The 19,339-nt window shown below is 38.8% G+C and overlaps 2 protein-coding genes across 2 annotated transcripts; both read right to left on the bottom strand.

Moving 5' to 3' along the window:
- LOC142336655 (uncharacterized) lies at window positions 1–2,581 on the bottom strand. The gene is made up of 2 exons (XM_075385565.1): window positions 1,370–2,581; window positions 1–165 (listed from the first exon to the last, which is right to left on the bottom strand). The coding sequence occupies exons 1-2, from the start codon at window positions 2,579–2,581 to the stop codon at window positions 1–3; spliced, it is 1,377 nt and encodes a 458-aa protein (XP_075241680.1).
- A 27-nt stretch (window positions 2,582–2,608) lies between these two features.
- On the bottom strand, window positions 2,609–6,836 carry LOC142336657 (uncharacterized). Its single transcript, XM_075385566.1, has 3 exons — window positions 5,737–6,836; window positions 4,113–5,289; window positions 2,609–4,024 (listed from the first exon to the last, which is right to left on the bottom strand). Exons 1-3 carry the CDS (start codon window positions 6,834–6,836, stop codon window positions 2,609–2,611), a joined length of 3,693 nt encoding a protein of 1,230 aa, XP_075241681.1.
- Between the last annotated feature and the right edge of the window lie 12,503 nt (window positions 6,837–19,339).

Below are 19,339 nucleotides of genomic sequence, written 5' to 3' on the forward strand. Positions count from 1 at the left end.
TTATTTAGCACGTGCCTCTCCTGGTACACTGGGCCCCCATTTTTGGGCACCAAAAATCAGAAAGTTTGTAGTCGATCTGTATTTGTTGTTGAAGTCTGTTTGAAGTTGCTCTTTGTCGTCTCGTCGTGTTCTCTTTTGCTCTGTTGTGTCTTTTGTGTAGCTGAACTGTATTTCTTACTTCATCTGCTGATGATTATGTTGAAATGTTGTATTGAGTTGTGTCCTCAATAAAACGCTGATCTTGAAGTTATGGACTCGTCCATATCTACAAGTATGTCTGAACTGACTTTGATGATGTCCACTGTTGAAGAATGTGTTTACTGCTGTTCGAAAAATGCTGCTACTTCTGCTGAAGTAATTCTTGCTGAAGTGTTTGTTGTTGTAGTTAAATTTCTGCTGATGTCTTCCATCGGTGTTGTCTGTAGGTTGTTGCTGTGTACTAGTTGTCAACGTGCTGCTTGTAGTGTTATATGAAAGTGGTATGCTGGAAAGTTGAATTGCTTTTTGTGCTGATTGCGTTTAACTGTGTACATTTGTAGTTGTTTTAAATCGACTTCTGTATTGGCTGATTGGCGATTTTCAAATACTGAACAATTTCCGGAAAGGTTGTCGTTGCTGGTCTGCTCCTTGAAAGTTGAAAAACTGATGCTCCCCGTGTTCCCTACCTACCTAAACCTACCACTACCTTGTACCTATTGCCTACGTTTACCTGTTTTTCCCAAATTAGAGTTTGTCGGAATACCAAATAATTTGTAATAATTTTTACCTAAGTCTGGTTTTACCTATGTCTGGTTTTACCTAAGCTGTTTAGTGTCATATAACTATTCAACATACTTTTATCCTGTCTGTTCAACTCTCTGCTGTTTTGCAATAAGCTAATTAATTGTGCATTTGAATTCCAAAACCTACCTAATGTCTATCCAGATTTTGTCTTCCTGTTAAACCTACCTACCTAAATTTTCCCGTTTGAATGTATTTATCTAATGTACGATAAGCTTTGCTAATTTGAGCTGCCTTGTGAGTTACTTATTGAAATCCCTAATTGTACCTGAATAATACCTAATAGTCCCTTTGAATTGCTAATTCATTGAATTGAACATTAAATTTTTCATCTTTCACTTTACCCTAATCCCAAAACTGATATCAAGTTTGCTTAAAATTGTGTTTGAATTATTGTTCCCCATTTAATATTGATAATCTTTATATTGATTTGTCGCTAATCAAACAAAGTTTAAGCTGGTTTAACAAAATCCCCTTTTGTTGTTTTAACCAGGCAAGACCTTACCACATTATCCTTACCTTTATTTACCTTTTGTACCCTACCTACCGGCCAAATACCCCTGGGTGTGTTGTTTTCTAGTATCCATACCATGTCCCCTACTTCTATCCCGTCTACTGTTGAATGCCATTTTCGACGTTGTCTGAGTGTTGGCAGATATTCCTTTAAAAGACGTGTCCAAAACTCGTTCATAATACTGTTGACGTTGTTCCATAGTTTTCCTGTTCCTCTGTCGTTGCTGCTAATTGTAGTATCTGAAGGCAGTCCTGTTGTCATTCCTGTCAAAAAATGTCCTGGTGTCAGGCTTTCCACATCGCGTATGTCACTGCTGACTGATGTTAGAGGTCTGCTGTTGAGTAGAGCTTCGACTTGGCAAATAAGGGTTGAGAAACTGTCTTCCTGGAGTTTCCTAGATCCGGCGATATTGAAGAAGAGTCGTTTGCTCATCCCAATGAGGCGTTCCCATGTTCCACCAAAATGTGGAGCTCCTGGTGGAACAAATTTCCATGCAATCTTTTTTGATTCCGCATATTTCTGTATCTCTGTAGTTGTGAAGCTGCTTTCTTCGAAGGTCTTTGCTGTACTGGTGAAATATAAAGCATTGTCGCTGTGAATTCTTTCCGGTAGTCCTCGTCGGCTGAAGAATCGTTGGAATGCTATTATGCATGATTCTTTTTGCAAGTTCCTGGTCACTTCGATATGAACGGCTCGTATCGTCAGACAGGTGAATAAGCAACAGTACACTTTCATGGCTAAGTCGATCTGGCTGTAGATTTCGAATGGCCCAAAAAAGTCTACTCCGGTTTCCTTGAAGGCTACAGGTTTGACTGAGAATCGGTAGCTCGGAAGATCTGACATCTGAGGCTGGCTGTTGAGTTGTCTCTGTCGTCTGCATTCGTAGCATCTGTTCGAGATCTTCTTCATTACTGTTTTGCATTGAAGAACCCAGTAATTCAACTGAATGCTGTGTGTCTGCTGTTCGACTCCCACATGACCATTGATGTTGTGTTGCAGTTCCAGAAAAAGACGAATAATCCTGTTCCTACCGTCTAAGATTATTGGCTTCTTTGTTGCTGTTGAAACTGGTGCGTTGGCTAGTCTGCTATTTGATCGAAGGATACCATCTTCGTCTATTGAAGGTGTCAACTGAATCAATCTACTCCTTTTTTGAATTGGCTTGTTGTGTGTTAGTTGATTTATGTCCTCGTCGAATGATTGTTGTTGAGATAGACGGAAAAGAAAGTTCTCTGCATCTATGATCTGCTGGTCCCGTGTTCTCGTTTTGTTTCTGAGGTTTTTCATTTTGATGATGACGGCTCTTAGTTTCAATCACTGGCTAAACCTGTTGGCATCAATTAGGTCTTTGTCAATTGGCTGTCGTCGTGTTCCCTGAGGCTTCTGTTCTGCGCTGTTCAAGAAAACAGTTTCGTGTTGTTTTTCGTCTGTTGTGGTGTTGTCGCTAGAAGATAGAAGAAACTGTGGTCCCTGTAACCAAAGAGATTTTTCTGTCATTTCTGTTGCTGTTAGTCCCCTCGTTCCTTGATCTGCAGGGTTGTCCTTGGTGTTGACGTAGTTCCACTGATTGGTGTTTGTGAGATCCCTTATTTCGGCAATTCGGTTTCCGATGTACATCTTGTGTTTCAATTTGAAGTTCTTTATCCAACTGAGAACGGTCGTGCTGTAACTCCACAGAAAGATTTTGTCAAACTTGAAATCCATTTCATCCTCAATTGTTTTCTTCAATCTTGCCGCGTAAAGTGCTGCTTGCAGTTCTAGTTTGGGAATTGTTGTTTGACGTAAGGGTGCCACTCTTGTTTTTCCCATGAGAAAACGAGTTGTGGTTTCTTGGTTCCTGGTTGTCTTGATGTATGCTACTGCTGCTGTTGCTTCCAATGATGCGTCGCAGAATACATGAAGTTCCATTGTGTCCCCAAGTGTTGTACCACCTACCAACCTGTTTACCCCTACCGTACCTATCTGTTCCGTTTCCTGTACCCAATCTTTGATGGCCTTTCCATTGTCTCCACTGATAGCTTTGTCCCATTCGCGTCCATGTTTCCACAACTCTTGCAGTAGAATCTTGGCTCGTATGAGGAACGGCGATATGATTCCCAAAGGATCGTAGAAACTTGACACGAAAGAGAGAAACTTGCGCTGGGTCCAAGTTTTCCTGTCCAGGTTCCTTCTGTCTTTCGCTTTGAACATGATTTTGTCTTCGTCTAAGCTCCAGTAAACTCCAAGTACTCTTTGATGAAAACCTTTACTGAAGAGCTCCTCCACTGGTTTGCATAGATCATCTTGCATCTGCTCACTAAACTCACGGCTGTTGCTGCACCATTTTGTCAGATTGAATTTACCATTCTTCAGAGTATCCTTGACATCCTTGGCTGTAGTGAAAGCTGTGATGGCGTCGCTGAAAGATGCAACCATGTCATCCATGTAGAATGTCCGCTGAATGATCTCTAGAGAATTTGGGTGATCTTCGATGTCGTCTTTGGCTGTCTGTTGCAAAACAAAATTTGCGCAAGCTGGTGAGTCTCTGGCTCCAAAGATGTGTCTTTGGTATTCGTACACCTCTAATTTTCGGGCTGTTGGGTTGTCTCCACATGAATCGTAGATAACGTCGGTCCTGTTGTCGTACTCCGATTTGCATAAACATCGCTTCGATGTCTCCCTGGATGGCGATGGCTCCCTGCCGGAATCGTAGCAAAATTCCAAGCATGTTCCCGAGGAGGTCAGGTCCAGCTAAGAGTTTGTCATTGAGGCTTGTTCCGCTTTGTGGTGCTTTGGCATTGCAGATTCTTCGTATTTTGTCGGGTTTGTTTGGGCTGACCAGACCATAGTGTGGAATGTACCATCCTCTATCTTTCTGTCTATGGAAAGGTACTTTTGCAATGTAGCCTTTTTCCAGGTCTGCTTGAATGCCCTCATTGTATTTCTTGTACTGTTCAGGTCTTTTCTGTAGTCTGTTGACAAGATGATTCAGATGTGTCAAGGCTTGTGATCGGTTGTCTGGTAAATTGCTGTCGTCTTTCCGGAGAAGTCCCGTTTCATAACGTCCATCTGCTTGTTTCACGCATGTTGTGTTGAGTATCTTGGTGGCCAACAAAACTTCTGGATCATTTGACTTGGTTTTGGATTCCAATGGAATTGTTTCTGCTTTCCACCAATGAGAAACTTCTTGGTTGAGGTCATTGTCTTGTTCGAGGCAATTGCTGCAAAACAAAGCAGTATGATGCATTGAATGTTGTGTTTTGCTGTCATCCAATACTGTATGGGGTCCAGAAATAGTCCAACCAAGTTTGAAAAGACTTGCGCTTGGTGCTGTCGATGGTCCTTGTTCCACTCTGACTGGTGAGATAAGGTTAATGTTGTCCTGTCCAATCAATACTGTGACTTCGAGATTATCCAGAGTTGGCATATTGACATGTCTAAGGTGGTCATACTTTCTAGCAATGTCTCCCGGGTGCTCCCTCAGCTTTGGCAAATTGATGTTTTCCACCACGTATATCTGTTTGAGGTTGTAGCGTTCCTCTTCTTCCAAATTCGAAATTTCTGTTGACGTTGTATAACACGATTTTGTGTCTGTTCCGGTGGCTCCCTCCAAGACAAGTTGTTGACGTGTTTCTTTCTGAAGGCGTAGTTCGTCGGCTGTCTTCGAGAGAAGTATTGTCAAGCTGCTTCCTGGGTCGATGAAGGCGTATGTTCGAACTTTGCTCTCTTTGTTGTGTAAAATAACTGGCATGACATAGAGAAGATTCGTTGTTTTTGTTGCTGCTGTCGTGTCCTTTGTTTTGGCTGAATCTTTGTTGTTGATGACTGCAAATGAGTTACCATTTCCTCTTGAGTTGCTCAATTGAGAGTTTGTTTGAAAAATTGATGTCATTGTTCGTCCGTATCTACTGTTGGCACCGTGTAACATAGTGTTGTGTCGCTGTCCGCATCCTTGCTCCCTGCAATTAGAGGTTGAAGGACAGTTGTTGGCTCGATGATTTGCTCCCAAACAGTTTCTGCAAAGGTTCAACAGATAAACCGTTTGTAGTCTTTCGTCTGCTGTCTTTGCTTTAAACGTTGGGCAATGGAATAACTGATGATTACCGTCGTTGAAGACACAAGGCAGAGGCTGGTTGTTGCTGTTGCTTCCCCTTGTTGCTTGAAGCATTTGTGTTGTGCTCCGCTTGTTATGCTGGTTCTTGTTGTTGTTGTTGCTAAAGTTGTTTTTGTTCTGTGTTGGTTGTTGTTGCTGCTGTTGTTCCCTGTTTGGATGAGTTGGTTGTTGATAAAATTGTCGGTTTCCATTTAAGTTGAAATTTCGTTGATGTATATCACTGTTTGTGCTGAGACTAGTATTGCTTCGTCCTTGATGCGTTGCACGTTCATGTGCTTCTGCTATTTCTTTAATCCATTGGTTGAAGTCTGCAAGTGTCGGCTGCTGAATTCTTCGTCGTAAAACAAACTGATTCCATTTGAATTCTTCGCTGTAAGGTAGCTTGTTGGTTGCATGCTTCAAGATTGTCGTGCTGTTGAGATCGGCTTCGAAGTTGAGTTCTTGTAGTGTCCTTGTCATGGTGTTAATGAATGTGGAAAAATTTACAATTGTCCAAGGAAGAGATGTCGTTGGTGGCCTGTAGTTGATGAGTTTCTCCAACAAGTTGCTGACGATGACGTTTGGGTTCCCAAACCGCTGTTTCAACTCGTTTATTGCATCTTTGTACAGGTGTCCGTTGCAGGCAAATCCTTCAATTGCTGTTTTGGCTTTTCCAATTACGAGTCCCTGTGGATAGGCGATCTTCTGTCCATCACTGAGCTGAGTGTCTCCAATCATGAAACTGAAACGGCTGTACCAATCTGCCCATTTGCTCGGGTCACCGTTGAACTTCTGAAGATCCATCTTTGGAAGAGCTTCCGCATAAGGCGTATAGAATGGAACTGGTTGTGATAACGTCGTTGACAATTGTTGTGGTTGTTCTGTTGGCTGATTGAATGTTTGTGTGTCCCCCATTCCAGTAACTCTGTTCTGCTGGTCGTTTAGGCTGCTTGAGTAAGCTAGTCTATCATGCCAAAAGCTGTTGAGGTTGTCACGTTGAGCGGAATTGCTAGTTTCTGGTTGTTCGTTGTGTAAACTTCTGTTAACGGATGTTTGCTGTTGTCCAATTGCTCTAGTGTTGATGATGTTGTTGGTTGCTGAGTTATCCGCTGTCGAGTTGGCTGTTACTGTTCTCTCGTTGTTGTCTTGTGTGTTGTAGTTTGTTGTGGTGTTTTCTTGCGAAAGGTGATTCTGAATTTTAATTTTCATGTCGTCGATGTTGTTCCACGTGTCAGTGATTTTTCCGATGTACTCCTCGTGCTGATCTTCGTCAAGCTGTGAAATCAACTCGTAACTGGTTTCCTCGAACTCCGAAAATGTTTCCGCCGCCTTTTCATGAACATTCTTTGCTGCGTTTATGTTCCCACTGGCAATCAATTCGCTCATGGTTTGCAGGTTCTTCGCAATTTTCTCCCCCATCACCCTGATTTTTGCTTTTAAAACGGGTGGTTGCATGGTTCTGTTCGGCATTGCTGTCAGGAGGTTTGTATTCTGCTTTATGTATTGTGTTGTTGAAATGTTGACTGTGTTGGGGGGTCTTTATTGTCCGGTGGGGGGATGGGTCTTGGTCTTTGGGGATGATTCGTGGTCTTTGTCTTTGCCTTTGCCCTTGCCTTTGCCTCGAGGTTGCGCGTTCGAGCTTGGTTAGGGGGGGGGTCACCAGAAAGAACTGTGCGGTGTTCCGCCTTCAGTTAATTTTGAATGTGTAGCGTTGGCGGTGTTGTGGCCGGACGTCAGAGAAGCAAACTAATCAGCTTGCTTCACTGACGCCAGTGTTGGTGGTGTTTCAAAAAAGACCCTTGAGTTATAGTTACTTTGGCACGATATGCCTGGGCTACCCTTTGCCCACTGTTGTTCCTTGTCAACAGTTAAACTTTCGTGAGATTTGCTTCACAAATCTTCTTTTGCTACCGTGAAAAAGTCATCCATTTCCTAACCATTGAATTACATCTATATAATCAACATTGACTTGGTGTTCAAAGATACAGTTTATTTAGCACGTGCCTCTCCTGGTACATTATACAATAAGTTCATCATTCGAAATACAGAACTTCATGATAGGATACCCCGTTTGAGATGCGCAATAAAAGCCTGTCTGATCAGCGTTCTCACGTCCGTCCAGTCTTCACAGACTGATCAAGGCAATCCAGAGTCAGTTTATTCTGGATGTGTAGTCCGGATAATGTGAAAAAAACTCTCTCGATAGACAGTACGGTCTGATCAGAACTCCTTCCGGAGTCTGGATAATCTGCTGAGAAACTAGGACGTCAAGCCGGAGCAACAGCCAGTCTCCCCAGAAAAGAAACTAGTCTCTCTCAAGTATCGTTTTTTAATGTTGAGATGAATCTTTGTTTGTAAGGAATTCATTTTTCGATGTTGAGCTCAAAATTTCTAGTCTGAGCAATCCGAGTACATCTGGCAGCCCATGCTGAACTCAAATGGGTCTGATCAGAAAAAATTTTATTCCAGGTGCTCTGTTAGCCCCAAGGGCGACGACCTATGTTGGTTTAATCAGAGCTAGATTGGGTTACGCAGCTCAACCTTGGTACTATGACAAAAACACTATATGAGACCGTGTATGTGACAACCAAGATAGTCAACACTACTGGTAGTTTTCTGTCATATCTTTGTTTTCTTGCACACATCAACTCAGTTGTTTGTTTTGTTCGACTCAAATAAATTGGTTTTAACCAATAAATAGAACAATATCAAAACAAATGAGTTATTAATATTTCCGATCAACAATAGCTATCCTTAACTATCCTATCTTTGTTTGCTGTTCTTCTGCCGTAGGTGGTCCCCAGCCCAATTGAGAAAAAGATGGAGGGAAAACATCCATAATATACTGTAAAAGTCTCAAATAGTCGGGTCTTTCAGCTTGACTGCAGCTTGACTGCAGCTTGACTGCTTGACTGCAGAGTCTGTTCTCTGAACGATTGTGGACAATGAACTCGACCTATGTAACAAACCTAGTCAGCTTACAATATGTTTATTATAAAAATTTGATAAATATTTGATAAAATTTGATGTAAATATGCATTTTTACTCTTCATGTTTGGAAACCTGATGGTGGATTTTTTGCTCGGTGAGAAAAACTGAGCAATTCAGTGCAGACATATAACTGAGATAAGATTTGCTTTTGCCATATATTTTATGCCTCTTCCTTTTGCTGGCGTTCAGTATATATGTTTTTTTTGCATTTTAATTTTGTTTCGCTTAAAATTGTTTTTGTTGCATTTTTATTTAGGAAGAAATTACTCGCCTAGATGAAGAGGTTAAAATCTTCTAAAGTATACGTCATAGTGTTTATTTCCTCAAGCAAAAGTGAGAGTAGTGAAAGTATTCCTCGGCGCATGATTTTTATCTGTAAAAGCACATTGCTTTCATATGATATCATTTTGGCTGTTAATTAAAATTTTTCAGTTTTTGTGTTGTTCAATTCAAATTTCATCAATATTAAACTTTAATGTGTCTGCGTTTATTGCTATTTCAATGTTAGTTTCAAACTTCTGTTTTCTTTCAAGCGAATTGGCAATTAATAGTAGTGAATTAGTTCCAGATTTTGATCAGAAACATTATTCAGGGCCCTTCACCAAGTGGTTTAAGAAATGACAAAGAAAGAGGAATCAATTAGTTTCAAATGGTTATCTGACATACTCTCAATAATTAACATTGTGGCAGTTCGCGTGAAGCTATAATAAGAAAAAGTTTTAAAAAACTTTTAGATGATTGCTCACTTGTTGATATAGCATTCTAACTTTTTGTTCAGAATTTTCCTTCTATATTCACTTTTTCTTTAAAAAAAATCGTTTTTATTGCAAAAAGTTTTTAATTATTTGTATTTTTTCTCATAATTTACAAATCTTTTAAAATTTTTGTAATAATTTACAAATATTTGTAATTGCAAAATAATTAATTTACAAATATTTGCAAGTCAGTTCATTTGTCTGCCAATATTTGCAAAATAATTAAGTTTACAAAAAATTTTAAAAATTGAATCTGAGACATAAGTCGGAACCAAAAGTTATTATGCTTGCTCAAAAACAGGATTTATCGGGTTGAGACTTTTTTTATTTTTTCATTTCACAACTTCACGCCAATTGCTACAGTGTCGCTGATCACGAGTCTGTTTGATAAAAACTTGAAACTGTTTTCTCCACTCCTATTTCTTGGCAATGTCCCAAACAACCAGCTGGAGGGTCCTGAATAACGTTTCTGATCAAAACTTGAATCCAATTCAAGGCTATTAACTAGTATTTTGGAATGAAATCAGAGGCTAAAAGTTAAGTGCACCGAGCAAAACTTACAGCCTTTTTTTGTTGACAAAAAACACCAGAAGGTAAACTTAGACCATTTTTCTAGTATATACTCTCTTTCTGCTCTTTTTTCTAAATAAAAAATGCAACAAAAAACAAATTATTAGGCAAAAACTAAGCAAAAACCCAATCTTGAGAAGTTCTAAGACATGAGAGAGAAACTATTTACAAAACCAAAACCCACCACTTCTTAGTCGTTGAGATTTCTACGAAGACATCTTTTCAGGAAAAATTTTTGCGGAAAGCGTTTCGTTAGAAAAAAAACTAACCTCTAAAAACCATATCAGGTATTTTTGAAACAAAATTTGAAATCAAATTTTTTGGACCCACCAAGATGATTTTCCTCTATTTGAACTTGTAGAAGCTGTTGATGAACGAAGCAATTTAGCCTCTACAAAATCTTTTATTGTTTATGTTTTTAATGGAAAACAAAAACTTTCTGATCGTTTAAAATTGAAAAGTAACTGAGTTGCAATCATAAAAGACCTGACAAAACATTTACCTAAAATCTTTCCTGAAACTTCCCATCCATAAAAATTGCACTCAAATCTGTATTAGGGGTTTTTGTTTAGGTTGTAACCGGGTCGTCTTTTTTTGTGAACCATATCCAAGAACCATATATGGTCCCATACAGGCCATACAAAAACTTCTTTTATGATGTTTCTATGGTTGCCAAGATTTCCATATATGATTCTTATATGGAACTCGAGAGTCCGCTATGCACGTTTGTGCGTCCTGTCAACACCCATACAAAGTTTATACAGCAACCTCAGCTTTAGACGAATTATGGTATATTACTACCATATATGATTCATAGATGGTTCTTATATGATCATGTATGGTTCTTACATGGTTCTTAATTGGTCCATATATGATTCCTATATGTTTCCTACATAGTCCATTTATGATTTTTACATGATCCATACAAGGCTCGACCAAAAATGCTATCATTCAAAGCAAGCACGGTGTCCTCATGTGTAGTTTTTTCGAATTAAATATTTCATGCATTTAAGAACTTCAGAGTTCTTGGAAATCAGAGTTTTCTTGTCAACCATGAGCAAGTACATAATATTTAAGGTCTTGGATATGGGTGACAAAAATATTTAAAATTATAATCAATGAAGTTGCCTTTTTCGAAGACTTAATGTAGCCAAAAGTTGTAAGTTTAACTACTCTCCGTAAATTTTTTGGTATTTAAGGGCCTTGATTTTTATAGTCTTACCTGGCACCATTAATGTGTATGGCCTTGCATATGGTTCCCGAGACACCATGAACATCCTTTTTCAATTGTCTTGATGAGTTTTTCTCCACTCAGAGTGCAATGCATGGGTTTTTAAGAGGTTTTTGAGCCATGTTGATTTTTTATGGTCCGCTATACGGCTGCCAAGTTACCATAAACTCCATATATGTCTTGGATATGGTTGCCAAGAAAGATTTATGAGGGGCAACCTGGGTAGGCTTGGTAAACATATCAATTTAAGCTTTGGGAAAGTAACAACGCTTAGCATTGTATAGTTGCATAAAAAGTGTTTACATGTGAATGTGTGGGGCGTCAGAACTTTTAAAATTGCCATCAACCACATTAATTGCAACCTCATCAGCAACTTTGGTGCCAAACAATTAGAACAAGCCAAGCCTCTATGCGATGCCCTAATACTTATTAGCAGATGACGTTAAAAATTATCGGTTTTTGAAAACAAACAACCAAACTATGAGAAGACAAAGGTAAGAAATTGTAAAATGAATATCAAAAGGACTCCATTAAACACTTCAATCTTGGTAGAGAGCAAATAACAGAAAAAGATTTCCAACAAATCAAGTAAATTGATAGAACGAAAACCCTTGACATTGTTCAAATAGAGTTTAAGACACCAAAGTAGGATACAAGAACATCGTACGCAATTCTTTGCCAGGATATTTATTGTTGATTCGCAGTGCATTTAGACCGATTATCGTTATTTGTTTCCGTTATAAATTACAATTGTGAAAAAAATTAGATATCATTGGTTCTGGTTAAAAAATAGAATATGCAATGAATTTTAGCAGTATCTAATCACTTTCCGAGTGGGTGTTCACCTCGGCTTCTAGTGTAGAGCCTATTATCAGGTCCATATAGGTCCATATTGATTCGTAGGTCTTGACCACTGGTGCAGTTGGGGGCGGAATCGTTCCAATTTCCGGATGGGTACTGGAAGTGAGATGTTGCTCTTCAAGTGTTTGCATGCCTTCAACTACACTTGGTTGCAGCGCAATTGGAGAGAAGGCGGAAGAAATGCTTTGGATGAGCGTTGAAGAAAGTTGTGTTGATTTGCTAGAATGCTGTGATATAATGCTCGTTGTGCGGCGTTTTGGAACAGCCCATACCGCGGGACAAAATACAAATGAATCTGTCGAATTTTTATTCGTAGTGCGGCTTCCCTTGATGCGTTGTGGTTTAATTGATGTTTTGTTTGGGCTTGCGTCTGTGTATTCTTGTTCTGTTATGGTGGTTATGGATTGCCTAGTTTCACTGGCACTTATACTCTGAGTGCCTTGGAAAAGTTTGAATTTATCGACGAGACGATGCTGACGTCGTTGACCGGTGGTTTTCGAGAAATTCTTTTCCGCCCTCCACTTTCACCTTTAAATCGCTAGCGTGTTTCGTGATTTTATCCTCAGCGATTTTACCCGATTGTATTTCTGGCCGTCCCTCTGTATAAATACCAAAAGGAGTGTTTTTTGGCTTTCGCGCCGATTTTCGCTACGTCAGATTTATTTTGGTACAGCTATCGGCATTTCATCCAGTTCCTTGCTTGTTTACGTTACATCGTAATCTTTAAAAATTGTCCAGCCGGCCACCAGGACCTCATAAAATATTTGCAGATCGTTTTTCTAACGTTTATTAGCAGGTATTAAGCTTTAGTTGTAGTGACTCTTCTGTTCTGGGAAAGCCACAGCCAAGCCTTTCTACTTTTATCAAGCGTCTTTTGTCTGAAGAGTCTTACCATTGCCACTCATTCGCGTCGCGAGTCGAATTGGTTATGTTTATCTGTACTCCGAAGTCACTGAGGTCTCTGTCTTCCCATTTGTTCTCGGGTATGAGTTTGTTAACCTGATTTCACATGTACATGACGCCAGAAACTGTTTATGTGGTTTATGTAGGGACTCAGCTGTTTGCATCTCTACTCATTCCTTGTCAAGACACAGTCGTGGACTTCTTATAGTATCACATCTTTTGTCTTAAAACAGGATAGTAGGCGTTTAGTGTATATACTGCTCAGGGCAAAGTAAAGACATCTGCGTAGATGTCCGATAGTGCTGCGGGGTGGTCTGATTCTGGTGTGCGGATCCCATCTGTTGCTTGGGTCTCCGGTGTTTGTGTTTGGGATGTAGGTTGTTGGGTTTTCTTTTCAAAGCGAACTCTGGATGATGTACTGAGTTATGATCTTTTTGGCATATCAACGCTATTGACAAATTGCTGAGCAATTCTTTCAAAATTACACTGAGGTCTATCTGAATGAGTTTGAACTTTCAAAAAGGTGGAGTGATTTTGTTCAGTGTTGTCAACCAATTTTTTTCATTTTCACTGAGGAACGTACTTTGGTGCCAAATTGCGAACTTGCGTGAATTACTTTCATTCCTTCTTTTCGCGCGAAAAAATTAGCATTTTTGAGTGCAATCTCGTCAGTTTTGGGTGTTGGTTGGTAATTCGCCTCAATTTGGGGCAAGACAGACTCGCATTTGGAATTAATTAGTAGGCAGCTTTTCGGGCTGCGCTTTACTAAATCTAATTTTGCTAACACCAATTGCTCAACGTAATGTGTTTTTTGAGTGCTGTATTTGGCTCGCAAAACGTAATCAACCAGGCGCATTTTGGTGCCTGGCAAGCGTTCTATTTCAAAAATGAACAGTAGAAATTGGTCTACCCAGAGAGTGAGTCTTCTGTTATAACATTTCGTTGAACGATGTTTTTTCATGATTGAGAGTAGTGCCCGATGATCAGTGATCACTGTAAATTCTTGTCCAAACAAATATTACAGGAAGTATTAGATAGCCCATACCACCCCCAAAATTTTTAGCTTGTTGATAATATATCTGGAGTCGACTGAATTTAAAAATTGCGAAGCAAATGCAACGGTTTTCCAAACTTCGTGGTCTAATTGTTTTTGAGCTGCCCCTAAAACTCCTTTCAGATGCGTTGAATTTGATTTTAGTTTCGAAATTTGGGTTGTATCGTTTATTATCAGTTTCCTGTGCTATCCAGTTTTTGATTTCTTCAAAATGTATATTGTAGTTTTGGTCCATATGTATTTTTCTGAGTTTTTCAATAATGGTCTTATGAGGTGACACAATTTTTCCTGATCCGGTATAAAATTACTAAGGTGGATTGCAGATTCGACAAATAATCTTAGTTTTTTCAATGTAGTTGTTGGTTTTAGGTTAAGTATAGCGATCGTTTCAGGTTCTGATGGTTTTATAACACTTTTTGTAGCCGGGCTCTTTGATTTCTTTCTTTGCAAAGTGGCATTTTGATAGAATTAATGTCAGATTTCTGTCGTCCAATTTCTTTATCCAATTTTTGACGAGATCTAGGTGTTCGTCCAAAATTCCGCCATTGCCAATCAAATTATTGTCTAGAAATCAATATGTGCTTGTAAGACCAATTAATGTTGTGTCTGTTGTTTATTGAAATTCGACAGGAATATGCGTTAGACAGTAGAAACTTGTTTCACATCGATAAGTGTTTGTCATATAACGCCGCTAATCTTGTTAAAATTGCAATGCAGCGCGGTTTCAGGGTGCAAATTTCTATCGTCCAATTTCTTTAACCAATTTTTGACGAGATCTAGGTGCTGATCCAAAATTCCGCCACTGCCGATCAAATTATTGTCTAGAAATCAATATGTGCTTGTAATACCAATTAATGTTGTGTCTGTTGTTTATTGAAATTCGACAGGAATTTGCGTTAGACAGTAGAAACTTGTTTCAAATCGATAAGTGTTTGTCATAAAACGCCGCTTAGTTTGTAAAAATTGCAATGCAGCGCGGTTTCAGGGTGCAAATTTCTATTGTCCAATTTCTTTAACCAATTTTTGACGAGATCTAGGTGTTCGTCAAAATTCCGCCACTGCCGATCAAATTATTGTCGATAAATCAAAATGTGCTTGTTAGACCAATTATTTTGTGTCTGTTGTTTATTAAAATTTGACAGGAATATGCGTCAGACAGTAGAAACTTGTTTCAAATCGATAAGTGCCTGTCATAAAATGCCGCTAAGTTTGTTAAAATTGCAATGCAGCGCGGGTTCAGGGTGCAAATTCAGCTGGATATGAGCGTAATGAAAACCAACTTTTTTGTGAAAGATGACTCATATTGAGCCGCATCTGAGCCTATGTTTTGAACAAATTTTCCCAATCTTCCTGGCTGCCATTACTATGAGTGAAACATACTTTTTGTCCGAACACGAATCAAATTTTTCAATACAACCTTATTTTAGCAGTTTTCTAAATCTGTTTTGACTTTGAGTTGTACAATTTTTGAGGCCTTCCTTCCTTTTTGGTGACGTACTTCGTAATTGTTTTGAAAACTTGATTTAACTGTGTTGTTTTTGATTTAAAAGTTTGTATTTTTAGGCCGGGGAATTCCTTGGCAATTTGTTCCTTCATTGGATTCGGTGTGTTTACGCAGTTTACTATTTTCTTTGTCGTTTGTTGTTGTTTAATGCAGATGCCCAGAGTCTCAAACAAGTCTCCTCTAATGTTTGATTGTGGTGCGTTTCTGCGGACCAGTTGTTGCATTGTATTGGAGCCACTAAGGTGCCCAGTGTGGTCACCATTTCAATTGAGACAACTTTTTTAATTCCTTTTTGTATTCGCACCGCAAATTTAGCATTTTTGCATGCATTCTTGTCATTTTTGTGTTTTGGCTGGTAATTCACCTCAGTTTTGGGCAATATTGACTCGCATTTAGAATTGTTTAATACAAAGCGTTTCCCGCTGCGCTTGACTAAATCTAAATTTGCTAACACCAATTGCTCAACGTAATGTGTTGTTTTGGTTGCTATATTTGGCTCGTGAAACGTAATCAACCAGGCGCATTATGGTGCCTGGCAAGCGTTCTATTTCAAAACTGAACAGTAAAAGTTTGTCTACCCAGAGAGTGAGTCTTCTGTTAAAACATTTCGTTGGACGATGTTTTTCATGACTGAGAGTAGTGCCCGATGATCAGTGATCACTGTAAATTCTTGTCCAAACAAATATTACGGGAAGTATTAGATAGCCCATACCACCCCCAAAATTTTTAGCTTGTTGATAATATATCTGGAGTTGACTGAATTTAAAAATTGCAAAGAAAATGCAACGGTTTTCCAAAATTCGTGGTCTAATTGAGCTGCCCCTAAACCCCCTTCCAGATGCGTTGAATTTTATTTTGGTCTCCAAATTCGGGTTGTATCGCTTATTATCAGATTCTTGTGCTAGCCGGTTTTCGATTTCTTCAAAAGGTATGTTGTGGTTTTGTTCCATATGCATTTTTCTGAGTTTTTCAATAATGGTCTGATGAGGTGACACAATTTTGCCGGATCCGGTATAAAATTAATAAGGTGGATTGCAGATTCGACAAAGTTCTTAGTTTTTTCAATGTAGTTGTTGGTTTTAGGTTAAGAATAGCGATCATTTCAGGTTCTGCTGGTTTAATAACACTTTTTGTAAAATTATAGCCTGGCCCTTTGATTTCATTCTTTGCAAAGTGGCATTTTGATAGAATTAATCTCACATTTCTATCGTCCAATTTCTTTAACCAATTTTGGACGAGATCTAGGTGTTCGTCCAAAATTCCGCCACTGCCGATCAAATTATTGTCTAGAAATCAATATGTGCTTGTAAGACCAATTAATGTTGTATCTGTTGTATATTGAAAATCGACAGGAATATGCGTTAGACAGTAAACTTGTTTCAAATCAAGAAGTGTCTGTCATATAACGCCACTAAGTTTGTTAAAATTGCGATGCAGCGCGGGTTCCGGGTGCAAATTCAGCTGGATATGAGCGTAATGAAAACCAATTTTTGTGAAAGATGACTCGTATTGAGCCGCATCTGAGCCTATGTTTTAAAAAAACTTTCCCAAACTTCCTGGCTGCCATTAATATGAGTGAAATATACTTTTTGTCCGAACACGAATCAAATTTTTCAATACAACCTTGTCTAAGCAGTTTTTTCTAAATCTGTTTTGACTTTGACTTGTACAATTTTTGAGGTCTTCCTTCCTTTTTGGTGACGTACTTCGTAATTTTTTTGAAAATTTGATTTAACTGTGTTGTTTTTGATTTAAGAATTTGTATTTTTAGGCCGAGGAATTCCTTGGCAATTTGTTCCTTCATTGGATTCGGTGTGTTTACGCAGTTTACTAAATTTGTTTGTCGTTTGTTGTTGTTTGATGCAGATGCCCAGAGTCTCAAACAAGTCTCTTCTAATGTGTGATCGTCGTGCGTTTCTGCGGACCAGTTTTTGCATTGTATTGGAGCCACTAAGGTGCCTAGTGTGGTCACCGTTTCATTTGAGAAAACCTTTATAATTCTTTTTTGTTTTTGCGCCGCGAATTTAGCATTTTTGCATGCTTTCTTGTCCTTTTTGTGTATTGGTTGGTAATTCACCTCAATTTGGGGCAAAATTGACTGGCATTTAGAATTGTTTAATACGAAGCGTTTCCCGCTGCGCTTGACTAAATCTAATTTTGCTAGCACCAATTGCTCAACGTAACGTGTTGTTTTGGGTGCTATACTTGGCTCGCAAAACGTATTCAATCAGGCGCATTTTGTTGTCTGGCAAGCGTTCTATTTCATAAATGAACAGTAAAAGTTGGTCTACCCAGAGAGTGAGTCTGCTGTTATAACATTTCTTTGAACGATGTTTTTTCATGATTGAGAGTAGTGCCCGATGATCAGTGGTCACAGTAAATTTTTCTCCAAACAAATATTACATGAAGTTTTCGATAGCCCATACCACCCACAAAATTTCTAGCTTGCTGATACTATATCTGGATTCGACTGAATTTAAAAATCGCGACGCAAATGCAATGGTTTTCTAAACTTTGTGATCTAATTGTTTTAGAGCTGCCCCTAAAACCCCTTCCAGATGCGTTGAATTTGATTTTGGTTTCCAAATTCGGGTTGTATCGTTTATCAGTTCCTTGCGCTATCCGGTTTTTGATTTTTTCAAAGTGTATGTTGTAGTTTTGGTCCATATGTATTTTTCTGAGTTTTTCAATAATGGTCTTATGAGGTGACACAATTTTTCCTGATCCGGTATAAAATTACTAAGATGGATTGCAGATTCGACAAATGATCTTAGTTTTTTCAATGTAGTTGGTGGTTTTAGGTTAAGAATAGCAATCGTTTCAGGTTCTGATGGTTTTAAAACACTTTTTGTAAAATTCAGCCGAGCCCTCTGACTTAATTCTTTGCAAAGTGGCATTTTGATAGAATTAATGTCAGATTATTATTTGTCCAATTTCTTTAACCATTTTTTGACGAGATCTAGGTGTTCGTCCAACATTCCGCCACTGCCGATCAAATTATTGTCTAGAAATCAATATGTGCTTGTAAGACCAATTATTTTGTGTCTGTTGTTTATTAAAATTTGACAGGAATATGCGTCAGACAGTAGAAACTTGTTTCAAATCGATAAGTGCCTGTCATAAAATGCCGCTAATTTTGTTAAAATTGCAATGCAGCGCGGGCTCAGGGTGCAAATTCAGCTGGATATGAGCGTATTGAAAACCAATTTTTGTGAAAGATGACTCGTATTGAGCCGCATCTGGGCCTATATTTTGAAAAAAAACTTTCCCAACCTTCCTGACTGCCATTACTATGAGTGAAATATACTTTTTGTCCGAACATGAATCAAATTTTTCAATACGACCTTGTTTAAGCAGTTTATCTAAATCTGTTTTGACTTTGTCCTGTACATTTTTTGAGGCGTTCCTTCCTTTTTGGTGACGTACTTCAAATTTTTTTTGAAAATTTGATTTAATTGTGGTTTTTGATTTAACAATTCGTTTTATTAAGGCCGGGGAATTTCTTGGCGATTTGTTCCTTCATTGGATTCGGCGTGTTTACGCAGTTTACTATTTTGCTTGTCGTTTGTTGTTGTTTGACGCAGATGCCCAGAGTCTCAAACAAGTCTCTCTTAATGTGTGATCGTGGTGCGTTTCTGTGAACCAGTTTTTGCATTGAATTGGAGCCACTAAAGTGCCTAGTGTGGTCACCATTTCATTTGAGAACACCTTTAAATTCCTTTTTTGTTTTCGCGCCGCGAATTTAGCATTTTTGCATGCATTCTTGTCATTTTTGTGTATTGGTTGGTAATTCACCTCAATTTGGGGCAATATTGACTCGCATTTAGAATTGTTTCATACGGAGCGTTTCCCGCTGCGCTTGACTAAATCTAATTTTGCTAGCACCAATTGCTCAACGTAATCTGTTGTTTTGGGGTGCTATATTTGGCTCGCAAAACGTAATCAGGAGGCGCATTTTGGTGTCTGGCAAGCGTTCTATTTCATAAATGAACAGTAAAAATTGGTCTACCCAGAGAGTGAGTCTGTTGTTCTAACATTACTTTGAACGATATTTTTTCATGATTGAGAGTAGTGCCCGATGATCAGTGGTCACAGTAAATTTTT

Source organism: Convolutriloba macropyga, chromosome 3 (assembly GCF_964194025.1).
Source record: "Convolutriloba macropyga chromosome 3, txConMacr16.3, whole genome shotgun sequence".
Taxonomy (NCBI): Eukaryota; Metazoa; Xenacoelomorpha; order Acoela; family Convolutidae; genus Convolutriloba; species Convolutriloba macropyga.

Coding starts and splice junctions, on each gene's coding strand:
- LOC142336657 (XM_075385566.1), bottom strand. CDS start 6,836: ATGCCGAACAGAACCATGCAACCACCCGTTTTAAAAGCAAAAATCAGG. Junction 5,290..5,736: donor GAAGAATTCAAATGGAATCA/GTTTGTTTTACG, acceptor GAACCTTTGCAG/AAACTGTTTGGGAGCAAATC. Junction 4,025..4,112: donor ACATTCCACACTATGGTCTG/GTCAGCCCAAAC, acceptor ACAAACTCTTAG/CTGGACCTGACCTCCTCGGG.
- LOC142336655 (XM_075385565.1), bottom strand. CDS start 2,581: ATGAAAAACCTCAGAAACAAAACGAGAACACGGGACCAGCAGATCATA. Junction 166..1,369: donor GGATAGAAGTAGGGGACATG/GTATGGATACTA, acceptor TAAGAAATACAG/TTCAGCTACACAAAAGACAC.